The sequence below is a fragment of the Nyctereutes procyonoides genome, unplaced genomic scaffold (assembly GCF_905146905.1).
Source record: "Nyctereutes procyonoides isolate TBG_1078 unplaced genomic scaffold, NYPRO_anot_genome, whole genome shotgun sequence".
NCBI lineage: Eukaryota > Metazoa > Chordata > Mammalia > Carnivora > Canidae > Nyctereutes > Nyctereutes procyonoides.
Window position 1 is genome coordinate 26,806,733 of NW_026575121.1, and position 21,371 is coordinate 26,828,103.

Sequence of the window (21,371 nt, forward strand, 5' to 3'; positions counted from 1 at the left end):
TCTGAGCAATAAGCGGCCATTTATTCTTTTACTCTGATGCACTTGTCCACCGAGTGCAAAGCATAATTCAGGTTTTCCTGAGGGGAGGAAACTACATGGTATGAAACAAATCAAGGACAACATGAGAATGTGGGAAAATATACTGAAGTGAGAAATTATGAATAGAATCAGCTTATTAGTTGGTACAATTAAACTCTGTAGGATAAAAAAAAATAATTGTCCTTTATTGGTACCATCAAAGAATAAGTACTCCCTCAAAAGACCCCAAAATAAAAACATCAGAAATACTGTACCTCATCATCATAAATAAGCTTTGGCTTTGGTTTATCCTTTTCTTCAAAAAAGACTGTACCTTCTAAACCATACTTTGGAATTAACACCACAATAGCATTCTTTCTTACAAACAGAATATAGGCTTCTTCACTTACTATTCCTTTGCTTTTGAAAAACAACTGTAAGATAACACATAGCCTTATTAAGGGTTGTCTTAAAATATTTTTGAAATTAACAAAAAGTATTCTGAAATTAAATTGAAAGTGAACAAAACTTCATCTCCCCTGACATTACTGACAGAAGGCAAATACCTGGGTATGAAAAGCCACTGATGCACGTTGGGCATACTGAGCCATTTTGTGCCGGAAATTGAGATTTTTACATAAATCTGCAAGCTTGTGTTTGTCTGTCAACTCTGGATAAGTACAGTCAGCCCCAATAGCCACAGCCAACAACCGATGGACGATGATGTCTGCATATCTAGATGTGTGCAGGAGAAATAATCATGCTACATTAGCATTAACATATCTTTTTACAGTTCAAAATGAACTATTTTCTACCTCCTATAATTTTATAAGGAAAAAATACTTTTTTTTTTTTTAAAGATTTTATTTATTTGACAGAGAGGGACAGAGAACAAGTAGGGGGAGTGGCAGGCAGAGGGAGAGGAAGCAGCAGGTTCCCCAAGGAGCAGGGAGCCCAACATGGGGCTTGATCTCAGGACCCTGGGATCATGATTCCTGGCCGAAAGCAGACACTTAATTGAATGAGCCACCCAGGTGCCCCAGGAAAAAATACCTTCTAATGGGTGAAGTAAAATGTGTGTATATTGGAGATGCTAAGCCATAATGATGAAAATCATTATCCATTCCAGAGCAGAAGTACACAGCCTGCATCATACAGCGAGTGGCTAATATCCTTAAGAGAGTGTTGACATATGGGAAAGTCGGGGAATCCGCCCGGTCCAAAGAGTCAGCCAAGGATTTGGCTGTATCAGTTTTAATTTCCAAATTCTGAAAGCAAAGAAAAGGGAAACAGCATCATATTAAACATTCTAAAATAAGTACCATCATGTGTTCAAAATACAACAAACTGAACTGAATATGGTGTTTTTGACCATATAATAAGTATTCTTGTCTTTTGTCCTTAACCTAGAACTAAAAATAACTTATAAAAAGCAGTGATTGTTTTGTGCAACATCAAAGCTTAAAATTTTCTGAAAGCATTTAAAGGTACTAAGGTATCAACATTCTGAAGTAGTTTCAAAGGGAAAAAGAATGGTGGAAGGTGGAAGCAAGAGTGTAATTTCTCAAAGTCCCATCTGTGCCTGCCTATTCTTTGTTTGGGTAGGAAAAAAAAAAATCAATGCAGACCTGGATACTTTCTAGCATTTCTGGATCTCCTCTGCAGATATATATTTTCCTTCCATTCAAAGTAAAAGTAAAGGCCAGAGGCTAAATAATACCTTAATGGTCACTATACTACATCAGCTCAATATAGTAATACATCAAACCAACAGCTTTGTTCTACTTTGGGAGTTGAGGCAAAAATGCTTAAATCCTTTCTCCTCTTCCCATGTCTTAGGAAGATATAGGACAATAAGAGAAAATTCCCCAATTTACAGTGTCAGCCTTAGATCAGAGAAGCTGTTTCTGTTCTGATGGATAGGGGTAGAAGACCCACCATAAAGATAAAAAAATCTGAAAAACCAGAAACCAACACCATTCTATTGGAATAATACCCTGAGACCAAACACTACTTCCAGCTCTTTTCTAGACAGGAGAGATGGGAACTAAACAAACTAAACAAGAGATCCAAAGAAAACCAATATAAGCCATAGTCACCACGAAGGTAAGGGTAATTATGCCAAAATGAGGTGTAGGATATGGTACCCTTTCTACATTTTTCTTTTCCCCCAATGTATGCAATAAACGGACTTTTTTCTTAGGGCCATGATATAAAGAGGGCTTAACTGAGTTGAAGATAAGAGGAAAAACAATTATTTCTAAGTCTCTAAAGTTAGGCAGTTCAGAGGAGGCATAAAATAATACAGATATAGAGAAATGTATATAGGCAAAGAGATATCGAAGAGCTTCACATGTTCAAGATACTGCAAATAAGTTAGTCTGGAACTTCTGGCTGTAGCACAGGGTGCTCGTTCAGACATCAAAAGATTTTAATAAGCAAATGATTTCAATGTAGAAGGAGATGACTGCATCCATCTTACATATTTTTCCTTAATCAAAAGTACTACTCACATATCTTTGCATCAAAACAACCAACAAAACTTTCATGCAGATGCAAATGTAGATTATTTAGTACAAAGGATAGATCACAATTCAAATACAGATGATTTTGCAAACTATGTGACCTTACCTTGGATTTAGCTGCCTTAACAAGAATTTCATAATTTGATGGAGGAGGAGCAGGGTGTTTTCGAAGCAGGGCATGTTCTGAGAATTCTTCATGAATTTTTTTTGCAACAGAGATATTGGCAAGTAACATAAATTCTTCCACCATGGAATTTGTTTCTCTGCCAATAGAGAAATCATTAAAGAAGGAAAAAGAATTTGAGACTTCTATATATGACAAGTATTTCCTATGTAAACATTTCTATATGTGTGTGCACATGTATATTTTTTGTAACCTAGGGCTCTTTCATTTCTCAGCTGCTATGCTGACAATCTTACTATGCATCTACTGCATGAGTAAATGTCATGCAAGAGACTTTAAAGTTGCATTTAAGAAACAGAAATTTCACTAACTCTAGTAATATATAAAATCCAAACCATAAGCATTTTCACCAGCTTTTACGAAGTGTAAAGAGATTTTTAACTATAATTCCATAAAAATAAAGTTTATTTTTTTATTTTTATTTTTTTAAGATTTTATTTATTCATGAAAGAGAGAGAGAGAGAGAGAGAGAGGCGCACAGACACAGGCAGAGAGAAAAGCAGGTTCCATGCAGGGAGCCTGACATGGGACTCGATCCTGGGTCTCCAGGATCAGGCTCTGGACTGAAGGCGGCGCTAAACCACTGAGCAACCTGGGCTGCCCAAAATAGTTTACTAATAAGAATTAAAAGCTATTTAGGTCATAATAATTTGGGCTTAAAAAGTAAAATATTCACCAATAAATCACCAAAATGAAGAAATTATATTTACAATACCTATTCTGGATATTTATTATGGGCCTGACATTAGCTATGTTGTATCATCTGTATCCATATAGAAAAAGCTATATGTTAGTTCTGTTAATGCGAAAACTAAGGATGTGTAACATTATTCTCTTGCTCAAAGTCAGAGTTAGTAGTAAAAAGACTCAAGCCCACTTAACTGACTTCAAAACTCTTAACCAATTTGATGTTACTCTTCATTCTCTATAGTCTATGTCTACTTAAAACTTAGGTTAGTAAATGATCTGTATTCTGTGTACATTGTGCTTTCTTTCTCCCAAATCACTGGCTGAATGGGCATTATATAATGATACCTTTAAAACTACAGGGACAAGCTCTTAAAATGTGTTTTGTCTTCTTCTTGGTAAAAAGAAAGGGGTGATACTCTACTTTGGCAAAGTTAGATTCAAAATTTTCCTCAAAAAACGTCTTAGTATTAGGCTCATTGTTCACATTAACATTAGTTTTATTTGTACAGTTCTCCCAAAAGTATTTTTTCATTTTAGCACACACTGGTCCTAAGAAACTTGCATATTGTCTCATTTTTAATCCTTGGTCATCTAGGAGAAAAGTATACATGTGCATTTAATTTCAGAATTAGGGGATCTCTGGGTGGCTCAGCAGTTTAGCGCCTGCCTTTGATCCAGGGCATGATCCTGGAGTCCCGGATCAAGTCCTGCATCAGGCTCCCTGCACGGAGCCTGCTTCTCCCTCTGCCTGTGTCTCCGTCTCTCTCTCTCTCTCTCTGTCTCTCATGAATAAATAAAATCTTTTAAAAAATAAAAAATAATAATTTCAGAATTACCTTTTAAAAGCATAATAAAGAAGCCTAAGTGATTTAACTTTGCTTCTTCAATCTCAACCAAATCAATACAATGGCAACAACAGTAACATCTGAGCACTCTTCAGAACATCTGGTGAGGTAGTTACCATTATCAGTCCTATTTTACCAACAGATGCATAAAAAGTCCAAATAACTTGTCTTGAGTTATCGGTGGAAGTGAGATCCAAACCTAGGCAGTCTGGCTTTAAAGCACAAGGTCATGACCACTATGCTCTTCTACATTAAATACTTAAGAAATTAACCAGGGCAATCTCTTGGTTACCATAACTATTACTGGTCAAGTTCTAATATGCCACACATCCAGAACAAATCAAATTGGAAATTCTTCTATTATAATACTAATCTCAGTTTTAAGTATGAAAAACTAAAAAGCAAAATCATATTTATTTTTCTCTATATATCCTAAATCAAAAAGATCTACAGAAATCATAACCCTACTAGAAACAGGTATTTGGGGTACAAATAGGTTTTATTTATTAATATATATATACTAGTTACTGCATTTAAAATAAAAATCCTATCTACTGCCCAGCAAGAATTTACATACCTGAGTTCTTTGGTCTGCAAATCTATAGGATCATGAGTTTCACTGTCCATGTGGAATCGAACTTCTGGAGAAGAAAGAGTCAAAGCCCTAAATAAAAATTAAAGATGTAAATTAGTAAAGTGAGCCAATAACAGATATAATTCCAGAAGTGATGCTTTTAAAATAGAAAATGATCACAGCAAGTAATACTTTTTCTTCTAAAACCTTTAAGATCATCTGCTATGTTTTATGTTCTATTTTCACTGACAGCTTTGCATCTCACAGATCAAAGTGCATTTAAGACAGGACAATAGTAACTCAACAAAATATGCGTCCTTGTGCTTATAAGAATTTGAGTATGTTCTGTATCCAAACGATGAGTTTTTATTCATAGTTTTTCTGAGCTTTTTTTTTGAGTATGCACAAATATTTAATTTTTGAACTATATGTATTCATTTGGACATTTAAAAATTACATATTCATTTGGACATAATAAAAGTACACATGCAATTATAAAGCATTAGCACATATAATTAGTAGATGAAAAAAACGAAAATGAAGCTTCTAGACTGATGACAAAGTATACAATTAACACATACTATAAAAAGAAAAAAATGAGAAAAGCCTCTTAGAAAAATATGTAAATGTATACTTCACCCCAAAACAATCACCCAACCAGTAGCTAGAAAATAATTTTGCTAAAGACAATCTGGAAATTTTACTTTTTAGAAGATTTTCAGATTTCCACTATTTCAGTGTTTTCTAAGCAAGATTCAAAAGGTACCTTAGAGGATAACAGTATTAGAATTACTTATAAACATGGATTTGTAATCACTTTTGTAAGTAAAGAAGGTAACTGGCAATATTTTATTGCAGAAAACAATGTATTGGGGTGAAGGATGATGCAGAGTGGCAAAAGGAAAGCTGCCATGGGCAGATAAGTAACATCAGAATATCCACAGTTCAAAAGTATGTGCACATTCGCTCAGCCAACAAAGAGACTGATAAACCACGACCCTGTAATGTACACACACGGACGCTACTGATAAGGAGTGCTACGTGTCAGATTACAGACTTTTCTAAATGCTTTATATGCATGGTTCACTTAATGAGCTGGCAGGTTCTCCTGGGAAAAGTAAATTCCAACAGGGCAAGTCTTATGTTTCTTCACGCCCTGATGCTATTTTCATGAGGTTAGCTTCAAACCACTTAAGACAAAGAATTTTAAATGAAGGTGGGTAACCCTAATCAATCGTGGAGGGGAAAAGTGGAGGGACAAAAGATCAAACTGTGTAAGCTAACTCTTCACCTCTTCCCTCAATTCTTCAGGTTTATTAGAACTACCAAAGGAATACTAGACTGAGATTCTTGACAAATATTCTTGACCAATAATTCCTTTCTTGTCATGCAGTCTTTTTTTTTTAATTTTTTATATATTTATGATAGTCACAGAGAGAGAGAGAGAGGCAGAGACATAGGCAGAGGGAGAAGCAGGCTCCATGCACCTGGAGCCCGATGTGGGATTCGATCCCGGGTCTCCAGGATCGCGCCCTGGGCCAAAGGCAGGCGCCAAACCGCTGCGCCACCCAGGGATCCCCTGTCATGCAGTCTTTACAGTAAGATTCTACACTAGATTTAGTCTGTGTTTATCAATACATCTGACCTTAAAAGCAAGATTTGTTGCTTCTTTTTAAGATTTATCTATTTGACAGAGAGAGGGAAAGAGAAAGAGAACACACAAGGAGACAGAGCGGCAGACAGAGAGGGAGAAGTAGGCTCCCCTGAGCAGGGAGCCACATGTGGGGCTCAATCCCAGGGCCTAGAGATCATGATCTGAGCCAAAGGAAGATGCTCAACCAACTGAGCCACCCAAGTGCCCCAAAAACAAGATTTGTTTTTTTTTTTTAATTTTTTTTTTTATTTGTTTATGATAGTTACAGAGAGAGAGAGAGAGGCAGAGACACAGGCAGAGGGAGAAGCAGGCTCCATGCACCGGGAGCCCGACGTGGGATTCGATCCCGGGTCTCCAGGATTGCGCCCTGGGCCAAAGGCAGGCGCCAAACTGCTGCGCCACCCAGGGATCCCAAAGCAAGATTTGTTAATCACATTTTCATCACTTTTTCTTCATGACACTTAAAACGTTATGTCTGTTCATGACATAACATTAATCCTTTAAGACATAAAATAAATATAAAACAGAACATATCCTTTAAGAAAGCAAAAGAATAACAATTTTTTTTTTTCCTGATTGTTTGCTCAATTTTCCCCTAAGACTGAGAAGACTCGATGACCTCTTTTTCACCAGTAGATGACTGGTTACAAAATTAAAAGTAAAGACTGTTTTTGAAGTTAAAAATTATCTTTCCTGAGGGTGCCTGGGTGGCTCAGTCGTTGAGCATCTGCTTTAGCTCAGGTTGTGATCCTGGGATCCCAGGATCAAGTCCCACATCGGGCTCCCCCCAGGGAGCCTGCTTCTCCCTCTGCCTATGTCTCTGCCTCTCTCTGTCTCTCATGAGTAAAGAATTTTTTTTTTTAAATAAAATCTTTTAAAAAATTATCATTCCTGTACTAATCAAGATAAGCTAAATACTAATGCAAATTTCTCCTTAAAACCACCAAAATGAATAGTTTCAATTTGCATTTTACTCATTTTGCTTTTAAAACAAACTTTCTAAACATTATCTTCAAACTTTCTTCTGATATCTTGCATACTATAAACCTTCAATAAACAAACACTTGCTGAAAAATGTGTTTTGTGTCCTTTTTAGTTTCTTTGGTTTTAATGCATCCAAGTTATCCTTACATAGCTGCCAAGTTTTATATTTAGGATCCCACTGAGTATTCGCAGAACTGACCTTTTGAGTAGATATAAAGATGACTCAGTGTTAACTACCTAGAAAAATACTGTCTGATATAACTTTCTTCAGAGATGGAAATGTTCTCTATCTACACTAATATGGTAATCACTAGCCATATGTGGCTACTGAGTGTTTGAAATGTGGCTAGTGTGTCTCAGGAACTGAATTCTTAATTTTTACTATTTAAAAATTTTAATTTACATAGGCACACCTTATGAAATAGCACAGTTCTAGAGTTTGTACTTCCCAACAATAAAGCACTTTTAGTAACCACCTGTGACCCTCCTCTGGATGGGCAGGGGAACCCAAGACCAACATCTGAAAGGCTCATATACTTGCTTTACTCCAAGAGCTGATGCTATCTTTTAAAAATCAAAGTTAACTATTTTACTTCAACAATTTTGGTTGGATAGTCCTTATCTTATACTGCTGCAGTTAGGCAAATCCCATGATAGAATACCTAAATGACAAGTATCTGCCACTAGTTATTAGATCTTTGGGAAGACTGCTTCTATCTAACTCTTAATCATTTAAAAGTTATAAATAAATAAATAAATAAATAAATAAATAAATAAATAAATGTATGTATGTTATAATCATGTAATGTTGGGTTAAACAATCTCTAAAATCACTTCAAACTCTAAAGTACAAGTAGTACATCTACATTTATTTAAGTATCTGAAAACCAATGTTCAATATAGAAACTCATTTCTAACTAAAACTAGAAACAATCCATGGAAAAGTCTTAAGGAGCTCTTGCCTCCCTAGAATTTCTCCAAGATCTTTAATTCTTTAGCATAATAAATTACAAAGACCGAGGTCCTGAACAAACATCAGTCCAGAATTAAGTTGCAAATATAAAAGGTAGCTAGAAGAAAAAGAATGTCTCTGAGTTTCTTTTTTTTTTTTTGTCTCTGAGTTTCTATTCAGCTCATTAAACAGTCTGTCATTGTCCATGATAAAACACTTTAAAAAGTTCACAGATTATCTTATTACTAGGATAAATAAACACACTTCTTAATAGTTTTGAGATATACCCTTTTTCGATTCTTCTTTTTTTCAAAATTTTAGCTAGCTTATTTAGTCCACGGAGACTAGTGGTAATATCATCATTCATGGCTGCAGAATCAATTCTCATCTGAGCTTCAGCATATGTAAGGGAAGCCTAAAAAGAAAATCATATGTTAGTATAACTCTTAAAAAAACTGGGGATCCCTGGGTGGCTCAGTAGTTGAGCACTTGCCTTTGGCCCAGGGCATGATCCTGGGGTCCTGGGATCGAGTCCCACATCAGGTTCCCTGCATGGAGCCTGCTTCTCCCTCTGCCTGTATCTCTGCCTATCTCTCATGAATAAATAATTAAAAAAAAAAAAAAAAAAAAAGAAAAACAACCCTGGTTTATAGGGGACCTAGGTGGCTCAGTCAGTTAAGTGGCTAACTTAATTTCAGCTCAGGTCATTATTTTAGGATTGTGAGCTCAAGCCCAACATGGGGCTCCAGGCTGGGCACAGAGCCCTAGATTCTTTCTCCCCCTCTGTCCCTCCCTGCCCCCTACTCTCACATGGTCTCTCTAAAAATAATTTTAAAAAAATATTTTACATGTAGGAAAAAAACCTGGTTTACTCTATTTTCCTATTTGCACTACATAAAATCTATGATTTTGGAAAACCTAAATCAATAACAAAAGATAGTCCTAAGCCATTATATATATACTCCAGACCTATGGTTTCTGATTCATTAATTTGTATCTGATGCATTATACAACATAAGCAAACTATGTTCACAAAAAATAAAATGGGGTGCCTGGGTGGCTCAGTCTGTTGAGTGTCTGACTCTTGGTTTGGGGTCAGATCTCAGGGTCATGGGATAGGGCTCTGCAGTAAGCAGGGTGTCTGCTTGGGATTCTCTCTCTCCCTCTGCCCCTCCCCCACTAATGCCATCCCTCTAAAAATAAGTCAATCTTTATAAACAAAACAAAATGGTAGTATCTGTTGGTAAATAAATTGCTTAAACTTTACTTTCACAGGTCAGTTAACAAATAAATGCTTAGGTAACACAAAATAAAGTAAAAATGAAAGTTATATTATTCTCTGGCAATGACTACTGTGAAGTCCTTTTCAGATCATCATTACTTCCTTACTCAATGACAAATAACTAAGAATATTGTAATAACCTAGACATATTTTACAGAATGTCTATGAAATATCCCAAATTAAGTATCTAAAAATGAGACCAATCATAGTAAAAAAAGATCTCAAGTAATTTCCAATTACAATTTGAATATACAAATAGTGCTTCTGTTCCTATTTTGCACCTCATGGGAAACTACCATTCTTTAGCTTATCAAAAACATAAATAAATAAAGTATAGGGGCACTTGGGTGGTGCAGTCGACTAAGCATCAGGTTTCAGCTCAGGTCATGATCTCTTGTTAACAAGATTAAGCTCGTGTGGCTCCAAGCTCAGCACGGAGCCTGCTTGGGACTCTCTCTCCCTCTCCCTCTCCTCTGCCCCTTTTATTCTCTCTCTCTCCTTCTCAAATAAATCAAAAAGCTTAAAAAAAAAAAAAAAGAAAGAAAAGAAAAAGGTAGCTTCACAAGTAAAAACCAGGAATAGCATAAGAGAGTTAGATAATGCAGACCAGGTCAGATTCTTAGGGAATCCCAAGTTATCTACTAAGAACTAAGACTTCGCTTCCAAAAATGTTTTCTGTTTTATGTTCAATGAACTTGTTTCATATAATTTTGTTACACTGATCAAGTCTGGGAGAAAAAGAAACTCATCCTCTTTAAAACACACAAATCAAGGAAGGCTTAAATCATTCATACATCAGTAACTATCAGTTCAATACTGCTTTCTTTTCCAACCATTAGTTCATCCAAGATGGCTGAAAGCAACTACTTGATGGCAAACTTCAGAGGAAGACTAAGGGCAGAGTGAGAACATAAGGGAACATGGGGAGATTTCCAAAAAAGAGAAGGATAAGAACCTCGCTCCACTCTGTCTGACCCGAAACTTCAGGGCAATTCTGCTAAAATCCAAGGATAATTTATAACATCATTTATCTGAAAAATTGTGAATATCACAAGATAGTGTACATGCCAAGTTTGGAAATACTGACCAGTTTATACACTGGAACAATTTCAAACAGTAGTGTTCCTGAATTAGGACAAAAAGCCATCTATTTAGTCTTCTCAAGTACCCAGGCTTTGTAAGTTTCTGAGTATAAGACAACTGCGTCAAGAATTAAGCAGATAAATGGAAAAATTAATTTTGCTACAATATTGGGGAAGATTTTAATTTAACAAATCTTTTTCAAAACCATCTAGAACACTGTTAAAAGTCCCAAAGATCTTAAACATTTAATATTAACCATGAAACCAACCTTTGAATTAATGACACTTTTGGTAAACCTCACTTTTAAGATTTCAGCAACGTGATTCATTTCCCAAATACATGAAAATGCCAACCTACGGAGGAAAGTCCAGTGTTTGTTAATGGGAATCCATTAAAACAGTAAATATTATGTTCTCATGAAAAAAACATGTATCAGTACCTGTCAACATTACATCTTAAGGAACATAAATTAGAGCTAAGCAGCTCTGGAACCATGTCGATCCTCTGGAACAGGAAAAAACAAGAGTGCAGATTACTTATCTATAGCCACACATTTATTTGACGTTTCATTCTCAAGTAGCATTAATTTAAAAGGGGAGAACAGGTCTTTGTGAATTGAGAAAATAAGAAATATATCTATTTCTAGAAAAGTATTTCCACGGAACTGTTACAAACAAGAAGCAATGAAAGGAAACCGGACTTCCTGTCAGTGGATCTAAGCATAAGTCCTCTCCACAAGCCACTTAGCTGTCCTTCAAGTCTGCAATCCCTGCTCTAGACAGTAGGTTTGGACTAGATAACAGACACAAGTTTTAACAGTTCTATGACTAGGTGGTGCTTTAGACATACTGAAAAAAAGCCATAAAATTTTTACAGAAAAAAGCTACATGCAAGAACTCTGACAATGGATTCATAAGAGATTAAGCTTAACTTTCCCTTCCACTGTCACAACTTTCTCTGTAAGTTTATAGAAGATTCCTTTAAAAAGAAGAAATGGTAAATTATGACAAAACAGACTCATGACTGAACTTTTGAAGCAATGGAAGACACATTAGTTACCCATAACTAATAAGTTAAATGTTACAAAACAATTTATATCACCTAAACCTATTTGTTATTTGGGTCACTCATAACCAAACACACTGCATTATTTTCACTGATTTATGGCCCCCTTCTTCTTTGTATGTCATTTAGCTAATTCAGGTACTATTCCAGACCATTCAGGAATTCCAGAGTGCCCATGGTTTTTACAAACTAACAATGCACAACATATATATAATAGTTATTCCTCGTATTTCACTAAATACTGAGGATGGAAACACCTCCGATGATTTTATTAGTAAGAATAAAACAGACGCTGAAAAAAGTTCCAAGCATGTGTCAAAATTCCATTTTAAATTTAACCCATTTACCTTTTCACAAAGATACACAGTTGTTCCCCTTCTGGCTGACTCTTGATCCAAAGCATTTCCTGGCCTAATAAAATGGCTAACATCTGCAATATGAACACCAACCTTAAAAAGGTAAGAATAAAAGGATGTCAACATGCTTAATTGGGTAAACATACCAATGGAGTTCTAATGAGAAGTAACTGAGCAAAGTGAAAAAGGATGATCACTTTTACCATTTCAATTTCTGACATGTGCCCATTAGTCTCTGTAGCTACAACTGACTAGGCATGAGTGATTCACAAATTCTATACTGGGTCAAAAGAAAATAAACTCAAAAACAGAACTATGTATTCAGATAAGAATGTCACTACAACAAGAATACCTCCAAGTTTCCATTTTCAAGTTCTCTACAATGTAGAGCATCATCTATATCTGTACAGCCTGGTGGGTCCACACTACAAACACACAGATGTCTCAGGTCTTCTCGGTTTTTCATGTCCTAGAAAATGCCACATTGTTGAGATATAAAAAATTATTTTGGTAGCACAAATGAAACACAGCTCTTATGAAACAGACATCTCTCTCTATATATATTTTAAAAGAAACTTTGTTTTGGGGCGCCTGAGTGGCTTAGCAGATTAAATGTCCGTCTTTGGCTCAGGTCATGATCCCAGGGTCCCGGGATTGAGCCCCACATTGGGTTCTCTACTCAGCAGCGAGCCTGCTTCTCCCTCTCTTGCTCCCCTTCTCCTTGTGAATGTTCTCTGTGTCAAATAAATAAATAAAATCTTTTAAAAAAAAAAAAACCTTATAAAAGAAACTTTGTTAATAATAACCACGCATTGTAATTTTAACTTGTGGTTTCTTTACCTTTGAATAATTTGACATAAGTTAGTGTTGGCTCCCCAGAAAAATGTATCTTTCAGTAAAACAAATGATGTTTGTAATACCTAAGAATTCTATATCTAGCATAAATGCAGCAGGGGAGGACGGGGCTATGGTTTCTCCTACCTCCCTTCATTTATTGGCTGCATGCCCAATGTGGAACCCAATGCAGGGCTTGAATGCACAACCCTGAGATCAAGACCTGAGCTGAGATCAAGAACTGGATGCTTATTTTCTACATATTTAAAAAGACATACAGGGATGTGTGAGTGGCTCAGTGGTTGAACATGTGCCTTCGGCTCAGGATGTGATCCCAGGGTTCTGGGATCGAATCCCACATCAGGCTCCCTGCAGGGAGCCTGCTTCTCCCTCTGCTTACGTCTCTGCCTGTCTCTGTGTCTCTTATGAATAAATAAAATCTTAAAAAAAAAAAACCACACATACAAAAATCAAATTAGGCCAGATACAGTAATTTATACATTCTTTTTTTTTTCAATTTACCTTTTCAGTAATGCTCCAGGGCATCTTTGGAAGAAAGCTAAGAACAGCCTGTGAGAATGGCTGATGGGGAACGTCGTGCTCAAGCAACAAAACTTCTGTTTCAGTCTCTTTCTCTCCAACTTCACCCAAGTTTTTTACAAAGTGTCCCTAAAACCAAAAGCTATTATTAGAAAGGTGAATGTTATAGCTTTTTGTTTGGTGTATGTTATTAGGACATTAAATTCTTAAACATTTATCTATCACTTCAGTATTTCTAAATGTTTCCGTTCTTAAAATGAGTCCATAAATCTCAAGTGATTTATGATGGAGACTTCCTGAGGTCCCAGTTCTTATATAACAAAGTGTTGTCTATTTCCTATGACCTTTTAAATTAAAAAAAATAACTTCAAATATGGTAGCTTTAGAATTTATTACATTTTAAGTACTATTTAAAGTACTTTAATAGTACTTTAAAGTACTATTTAAGTACTATTTATTTAAGTACTTAGGTTTTAAGTACTATTTTTGTAACCACTATCAAAAGTTGTTAGGAAATGAGTAAAAACAAACGATGTGCATTGGAATTTCTTAAGATCAATTTTCAAATAAGATGTACTACTTATCAGTTAACTTTGTAAAATATTCCATATTTCAATATAAATTTTATTACACAAGCAGATTCTATTTTCACTAAAAGAAGCAATTTCATATCCAATTCTTAATATTCCAAAACAAAATAAATCATTCAAGCTTACGTTTGGATATCTAGAATTTCTGGGCCAACCATCAATAGCAACAATAATCCTCCGTCCTTCTAATGCAGATGCCTGTCTGGTTTCTATTCGAATTCTAGGGATTCTCCTATCAGCAGGGGTAAAGAGATGTCTTCTTGACTAAAGAAAATTAAGACAGAAGATTTTATACACACACACACAAATCTGAGGAGGGGGGTAGAAGCGGAAGGCTCTAAGTTCTATTTAATGCCTAACATTTTTAATTACATAACAATAGGCTCTTTACTCACCTCTTTAATATCAGACTTGGAAAGCATGCCACAATATGGTCTCCAATTTCTTTTTATTATTCCTACAACTCTACCCGTAGGCTTTAACATTTTTTCACTTACAGCAGTCTTAAGCTGAGATTTAAAAAGAAAAATAAAAATCGTCAGTTGTTTGTCCTCTACGTATAATGAGACAATTTCTCTTTAAAGTCAGAATATGAATATGGATACTAACACTTCTAGGGACTAAATTATGACAAAGAATCACAGAATCTTGATGCTTCAAAATTCTAGGTCAGAATATGCCAAACCAAGCCATTTCTATAATAATAATGCACTACAAAAACAGATCATCAAAAACCAAAGAAAAAGATATATATAACCAAATAAATGTGTCAGAATTCAACTGTTCAGTTTTAATTATAAGGATTTACTCATCACACACAGACAAATCTGGGAATTAATAGACTAGGATTTTAGCAGCAGTTGCACTACAGAGTCATGTGGCATTTATTAATTCATTAAAAAGACATGTATCTTTAAAAGTTCTTCCTTATCCAAAACAAAAACCCAAATAAAGAGTATTTATTAGAAATAGCTAAAGGACTTTATGATATTTCATTTCAACACTCTCCTATGGCCTGGACTCTGAAAAAAATAACACTATACTAAGACTCCAGAGCACTGAACACAATTCTTATAAAAAGGAAACTACTAATGTCTGAATTCCAACTATTTGCATTATTCTTGTAATTCTAAAATATAGACATAAATAGGTCGTATCAGGTAGACTTTAGATTGTAAAGAAACAACTGAAAGCATTCTCTTCATAATATTGTTAACAGAAAAGGAATTAAACAGGCACTATATAAGGGCCCCAAAATACATCAATTATGCTGATGTAATTTTAATATTACATAAAAGCAATGTAGAGAAGTTCTAATTTGTATTTACTTAAACCTCCTAATTCAGACAAACCTAATTCAGACAGATCATGTACCAGAACATCAGAATCCAAGTTACGGTCTTTTTATATTTAAACCTGTTTATTTGAGCAAAAGAAGATGATAGGAAGACTATTTAAATATTTAAGAGGGAAAATAAACTACTGTATGATATGTATTAAACCCACAGAACTATAATCTTACTCAGTAAACTTGAAAGCACTGAAATGTGTTTAATTTTCTCCAAAGCTAAAACACTAATGAATTCTACAAAACTACACAGACAAAACATAAACCTGCTTGGTTTCATACAATGTGTTCTCTCTCCTCTTCTTTTTCCACATCATCTTCATTTTGACCTTCATCGTGTAAAACCACAGAAGATGGTGCCACCCACTGATTCTTGGGAAGAAGTTCTATAGCCACAATATCTTCATGAACAGCTCGGTTTAAATTTTTAAGTCCCTGTAAGATTATCTATTTAAAACAGCAAATGACACATGCTCAGACATTTTTAATGGCAATATAATAATAGGAAGATTACCTAACAGAAGTAAAGATATAATGGGTGTTTCTATTTATCTATATTTCTCCTTTCTATTTTTCTTCTTCCATAGTGTCCCTTTACTCCATCTTCTTAATTTCTCAATATCAAGTAGAGAAAACATGTCAGAAAATATGGGTTGTATTCATGGCTCTACTGTAACTCTTACATTAATACCAAAAGACTTTGGGAAAACGTCTTAAGCTCTCTAAATCTGAGGGTCCTGATTTGTAGAATGAAAAAAAGAATATCTGCTTTCATAGGCACAGTTGAAAATCAAATGAAATGCAGCATTCAAAGCAGTTAGAAGAGTATTTGCCAATAGCACCAAAAATAATTACTATTTGCTTTAAAGTGTGTGAAACCCTCTGGAGCGTTTATAGGTTATGTAAATACCACTTCCCATAACTAGCCATAATACAGAAAATAGAGGCATCCTACTATTATTATTATTTGATTAGACTTTAATTCCCTTAAAGTGGGGTAAATAAAAAGTTATTTTCTTCCATAAACATCTCTCTAAGAAAGTGATTCATTCTATTATTTATGACTTCTCACATAACTGCCTTTAAGCTGATAAACTAGAAGGGTAAAGTAAGTTTAAATTCTCATACAAAATTTTTAACACTTGTAAAAATCATAAAAAGCCTTTTACTATATATGGAATTTATGTACACAACACTTGCCTCTTTATCTTCTTCAGTGTCTCCATGAATCCATACTGTAGCTTCTAAGTAATTTTCCCTGCTGGCTCTAAATGTTCCTTGAAGGTATGTACCAGATTTTATGCCTTGTTGTAGCTTACTTAAAGGAAGATGCTCTGAAAATATTATTCTTCCATTCTCTATTTCATTCTGTGAAATAAGCAAACCACAAGATGCAGTTAGTACGTAAATCTTCCATACACTCAACAGACAACTACTATCATCACTATCAGGTATTAAAAAAAAAAAAAATCATCCATGGACGCCTGGTGGCTCAGTCAGTTGGGTGTCTGACCCTTGATTTTGGCTCAAGTCGTGATCTCTGGGTTGTGGAAGCAAGAGTCTGCTTGAGATTCTCTTCCTCTCCCTCTGCCTCTCCCCACCCCCTGCCTTTCTCCCTCTCTAAAAAAAAAAAAAAGAAAGAAAAAAGAAACTGATTCTTTACCAAAAATGTCTACCCGGGAGAAAATATTTGCAAATCATGTATTTAATAAAGAACTTGTATCAGGAATATAAAAATCTTATAACTCAATAATAAAAAGACAACTCAACTAAAAACCAGGCAAAGGATCTGAATAGGGATATGCACACATACACATACATAAGCTAAGATATATACCTATGTATTACATATAATATACACATGGCCAGTAAGCTCATGAAAAAATGCTCAACACCATTAGTCATTAGGGAATTGCAAATCAAAGCAAAATCATATGGACATATCACCTGACACTCATTAAAAAGCTATAATGATGGGGATCCCTGGGTGGCGCAGCGGTTTGGCGCCTGCCTTTGGCCCAGGGCGCGATCCTGGAGACCCGGGATCGAATCCCACATCGGGCTCCCGATGCATGGAGCCTGCTTCTCCCTCTGCTTGTGTCTCTGCCTCTCTCTCTCTCTCTGTGTGACTATCATAAATTTAAAAAAAAAAAAAAAAAAGCTATAATGAAAAAGACATGTATTGGTGAGGAACTGGAAACTTCATACATTGCTGGGGGGGGAATATAAACTGCTGCACACTCTTTGGGAAATAGTTTGGCAGTTCCTCGAAAAGTTAAATATAAAATTAAACTGCTCTATATGATGGAGCAAATCCTCTTGCACATCCCTAAGTATGTATCAAAGAGAAAGGAAAGTAAAGAAGACCACATATTACATTATTACATTTATATGAAATACACAGAATAGGCAAATTTACAAAGATAGAAAGGTCAGTAGTTGCGTGGGGCTAAAGCAAGGGCATTTCAGGAACAGACTGGGCTTGAGTGGTAATGGATATGGATTTATTTTAGAAGGGAAGAAAATGTTCTAAAATCAGATTGTAGTAATGGTTGCATAATCTTGTGACTATACAAAAAATTGTACATTTTAAATAGATGGTATGGTTATGTGAATTATACCTCAATAAATCTGTTTTTTTAAAAAAAAAAGTCTGCCAATCCTTGCCTCACATATTCTCATTTGGTCTTATGGTTTTACACATCACTTATATGCTGATAAGATCTAAATTTATCTCTCTAGTATATCTGATTTTCTAGTCTTAGACCCCCTCAGGAGCCCCAGATTTGCATGTCCAACTGCTCATACCATAAAAGCACTAAGAGCTCTAACACTTACCTCAAACTTAAATGTCTAAAATCTTACTTAGGATTTTCTACTCAGTCCTGCTCCCTGCCTACATCCTGTGTAAATAAAGCAATCCTACTAATATAATTGCTCACGCAAAACACCTAAGGTCATCCATATTCCTCCTGGTCCCATCCAATCTATCACCAAGCCCTACCATATCTATCTATAACATACACCTAATATCTGACTACTTCCCACTACCTTAACTGCTCCTACTATGGTCCTATTTTCTGTCTTGTCTCCCATGGAGTCCTAAAATATCCTCCTAACTCAAGAGCCTGTTTCTAATTTATTCTTAGAGCAGCCAGATGAATCTTAATCTTCTCTCACTCAACATCTGTCCAGCACTCATGGACTAAAATCCAATTTTTTTCCCCCATGACTCATTATATCCTCTACAATCTGGTCCCTGCCTATATTTCTGACTTCCTTTGTAACATTTTCTCCTTTGTTTACTCCATCCCAGGCATCTTCCAGCTGTTTCTTGATCTTGCCAACTTATTCTAACCTCAGAGCCTTTATTTGCTGATTCCTCTGCATAAAATGCTCTTCTCCTAGTTATTAAGATGGTTAACTCCCTTACACATTCAGCTAAAATGTCCTTGTCTTGAAGCAAACTTACTTAGCTAACATCTTTCACATCTCTGCCTTGACATCCTAAATCTGGGTTAGGTGCTAAGTACAGGCTGTTCTCCCATAATGCTTGTTTTGAAAACATGAATTGGTTCCAACACAACTGCTGTATTAAAAATACTACGTAAACACAAAAAACAAAGCTACAGAGGAATCCACAAAACAGTCACCTCTCAAACATCTGTGACTTTAGATTACCGTGTGTTTTATGAGCCACACCATCTTCACCATCTGTAACTTTTTGTCCAAATTTCGATAACCCTATTTTCACCACCTCACAAAGCTTCTGAGTGTGCCCCAAACATATGTTCCCATTAGCTCTGCTGTTTTCACTATGTAATTTTGCATGACACAGTGAATCTGAAGAACATACATGTTGCATTACAACAGAACTGGCTGTAATTTCGTCATGTCCTATAGTCACCCTACCACAGTCCTCAATCAAATATTACATATTACCAATGTTAGGTTACTTCTTCTTTCCTCTTCTAGACCAGTGCTATCCAAAACAACTTTGTGATGATAGGAATAGCTTTTATGATCTCCAATTTGGTAGCCACCGGCACAAGCGGCTCTCAAGCACTTAAAAGGTGAGAAACTGAATTTTCAATCTGAATTAAATCTGAACAGCCAGATGCAAATAGTGGCTACCTGTTGGGCAGTCCCTAAATCTTTCTTCCAAAAATCAAGCCCAGCTCTTCTTTTCTCACTTCCTTTTAATTTTGTCAAGTAGTTGATTGAAGATAAGAAGTGATAAAGAAAATGTTGTAAAGACTGGATATCTAATGTTCTATCACATAAAACCCGTTTCTCTAATAATGACAGCTGCCATTTACATTCACCACAGCTATGTCCCAGGCACGGAGATAAGAATTTTATTAATACTGTTATTATTTCATTTGATCCTCATTTCAAGTCTCCGAAATCATTATTGCTAACTTCAGATATAAGGAAGTGAGTGCCCATGAGGTTTACAGACTCACTCAGCTTGCCCTCATCTCCACTACTGCACGGATCCCTCTACTCTTCCTCCTGCAGCTAACTTTGTCATTCATACAATGCATCAGCTCACAAACTGGAATTAGAGTGGTCTTTCAAATGCACTTTTTAAAAAGATTTTATTTATTTGAGAGATAGAGAATGAGCATAAGCAGGGGGAGCAGCAGGCAGAGGGAGACGGAGAAGCAGGCTCCTAGACTCAGGGCTTGATCCCAAGACCCCAGCGTCAGGACCCCAGCATCATGACCCGAGCTGAAGGCAGATGCTTAACCGACTGAGCCACCCAGGTGCCCTCAAATAAACACTTCTGATCATTCCCTCCCCTTCCTCTCAGATCTACCTTCATGTACCCTTAATTTTTTTTTTCAGATTTTTAAAATCTAATTATTCATGAGAGACACAGAGAGAGAGGCAGAGACATAGGCAGAGGGAGAAGCAGGCTGCTTGTGGAGAGCCTGATGTGGGACTTGATCCCAGGACCCCGAGATGAGTAACCCAGGTACCCACCCTTAATTTCTTCTAGTCTGCCATTTATAAGGGTAGGGAGCCCAGATTCCTACCTGCTACCTTCTCTTCATAGCAGCCCTTTAGACTTAGGTAGTTTAAAAATTGTTGATTTATAGAAGAAATTCTAGATTTTTGTTAGCTGGCCCCTACCCTTCCTGTTCTCTTATGACTTCCTTCCTTCTTCCTTCTGGATTAATTCTACAGCTTTATGCTGTCTGCAATGTCCATGTCCTTTTTTTGGTCAAATACTTACACCTTATTCACAAACCAGTCACATATTCCTCTATTCATTTATCAAACAGATGGTGCTATGATGTGACAGGCCCAACTCAGGTTGCTGAGGGTCTATCAATGAACAGTGCTATTTTAGAAAGTCAAGTCTTTTAGGGATGGCATTTTGATAAGCCTATTACAGCTACTCTTATTGTTTATAACCCAACTCCTATTCAATTCCAGCTTACCTACCAATATTCCAATTTTTAAACGTGATTAACTATAAATTTAATATCCCAAAATGGCTACTTTAATAAGTGGCTATTTTAATATCTTCACTTTACAAAAAAATAAAATAAAATAAAACAAACTCAAAACATACCCCTTCTTCAGACAAACAAGCGAGACGATCTATGAGTTCCGGGTTAGCAGTTAGGCTCTTTACATACTCTTCACCTGAAAAATAAGTTTTGTTCCTGATAAAGTCAGGTTGTTGTGGGGTTTTTTTTGTTTGTGTTTTTTTTTTTTTTTTAAATCTGTATCTGTTGACATGGTCATGTCAAAAGAGAAGTATTGGGTTGAGCATATCTATGAGTTTCTATTGCTAAGCCAATTACAAAGGGTGATGGGGAAATTAACAGCCAC

At 35.8% G+C, this 21,371-nt stretch overlaps 1 protein-coding gene across 2 annotated transcripts in view; it reads right to left on the reverse strand.

The window, feature by feature from the left end:
* Window positions 1–21,371, reverse strand: part of DIS3 (DIS3 homolog, exosome endoribonuclease and 3'-5' exoribonuclease) — a 30,080-nt gene that overhangs the window by 5,243 nt on the left and 3,466 nt on the right. For both annotated transcript variants that reach the window (XM_055335786.1, XM_055335787.1), the window contains exons 4-19: window positions 21,109–21,182; window positions 16,725–16,892; window positions 15,807–15,971; window positions 14,572–14,685; window positions 14,303–14,440; window positions 13,569–13,715; window positions 12,565–12,681; window positions 12,204–12,305; window positions 11,231–11,295; window positions 11,060–11,144; window positions 8,714–8,841; window positions 4,840–4,926; window positions 2,650–2,806; window positions 1,072–1,286; window positions 585–753; window positions 294–452 (exon numbers count right to left, since the gene is read on the reverse strand). In XM_055335786.1, the coding sequence (XP_055191761.1) occupies window positions 294–452; window positions 585–753; window positions 1,072–1,286; window positions 2,650–2,806; window positions 4,840–4,926; window positions 8,714–8,841; window positions 11,060–11,144; window positions 11,231–11,295; window positions 12,204–12,305; window positions 12,565–12,681; window positions 13,569–13,715; window positions 14,303–14,440; window positions 14,572–14,685; window positions 15,807–15,971; window positions 16,725–16,892; window positions 21,109–21,182 (2,090 nt within the window). The remainder of the gene's footprint in view (window positions 1–293; window positions 453–584; window positions 754–1,071; window positions 1,287–2,649; window positions 2,807–4,839; window positions 4,927–8,713; window positions 8,842–11,059; window positions 11,145–11,230; window positions 11,296–12,203; window positions 12,306–12,564; window positions 12,682–13,568; window positions 13,716–14,302; window positions 14,441–14,571; window positions 14,686–15,806; window positions 15,972–16,724; window positions 16,893–21,108; window positions 21,183–21,371) is intronic.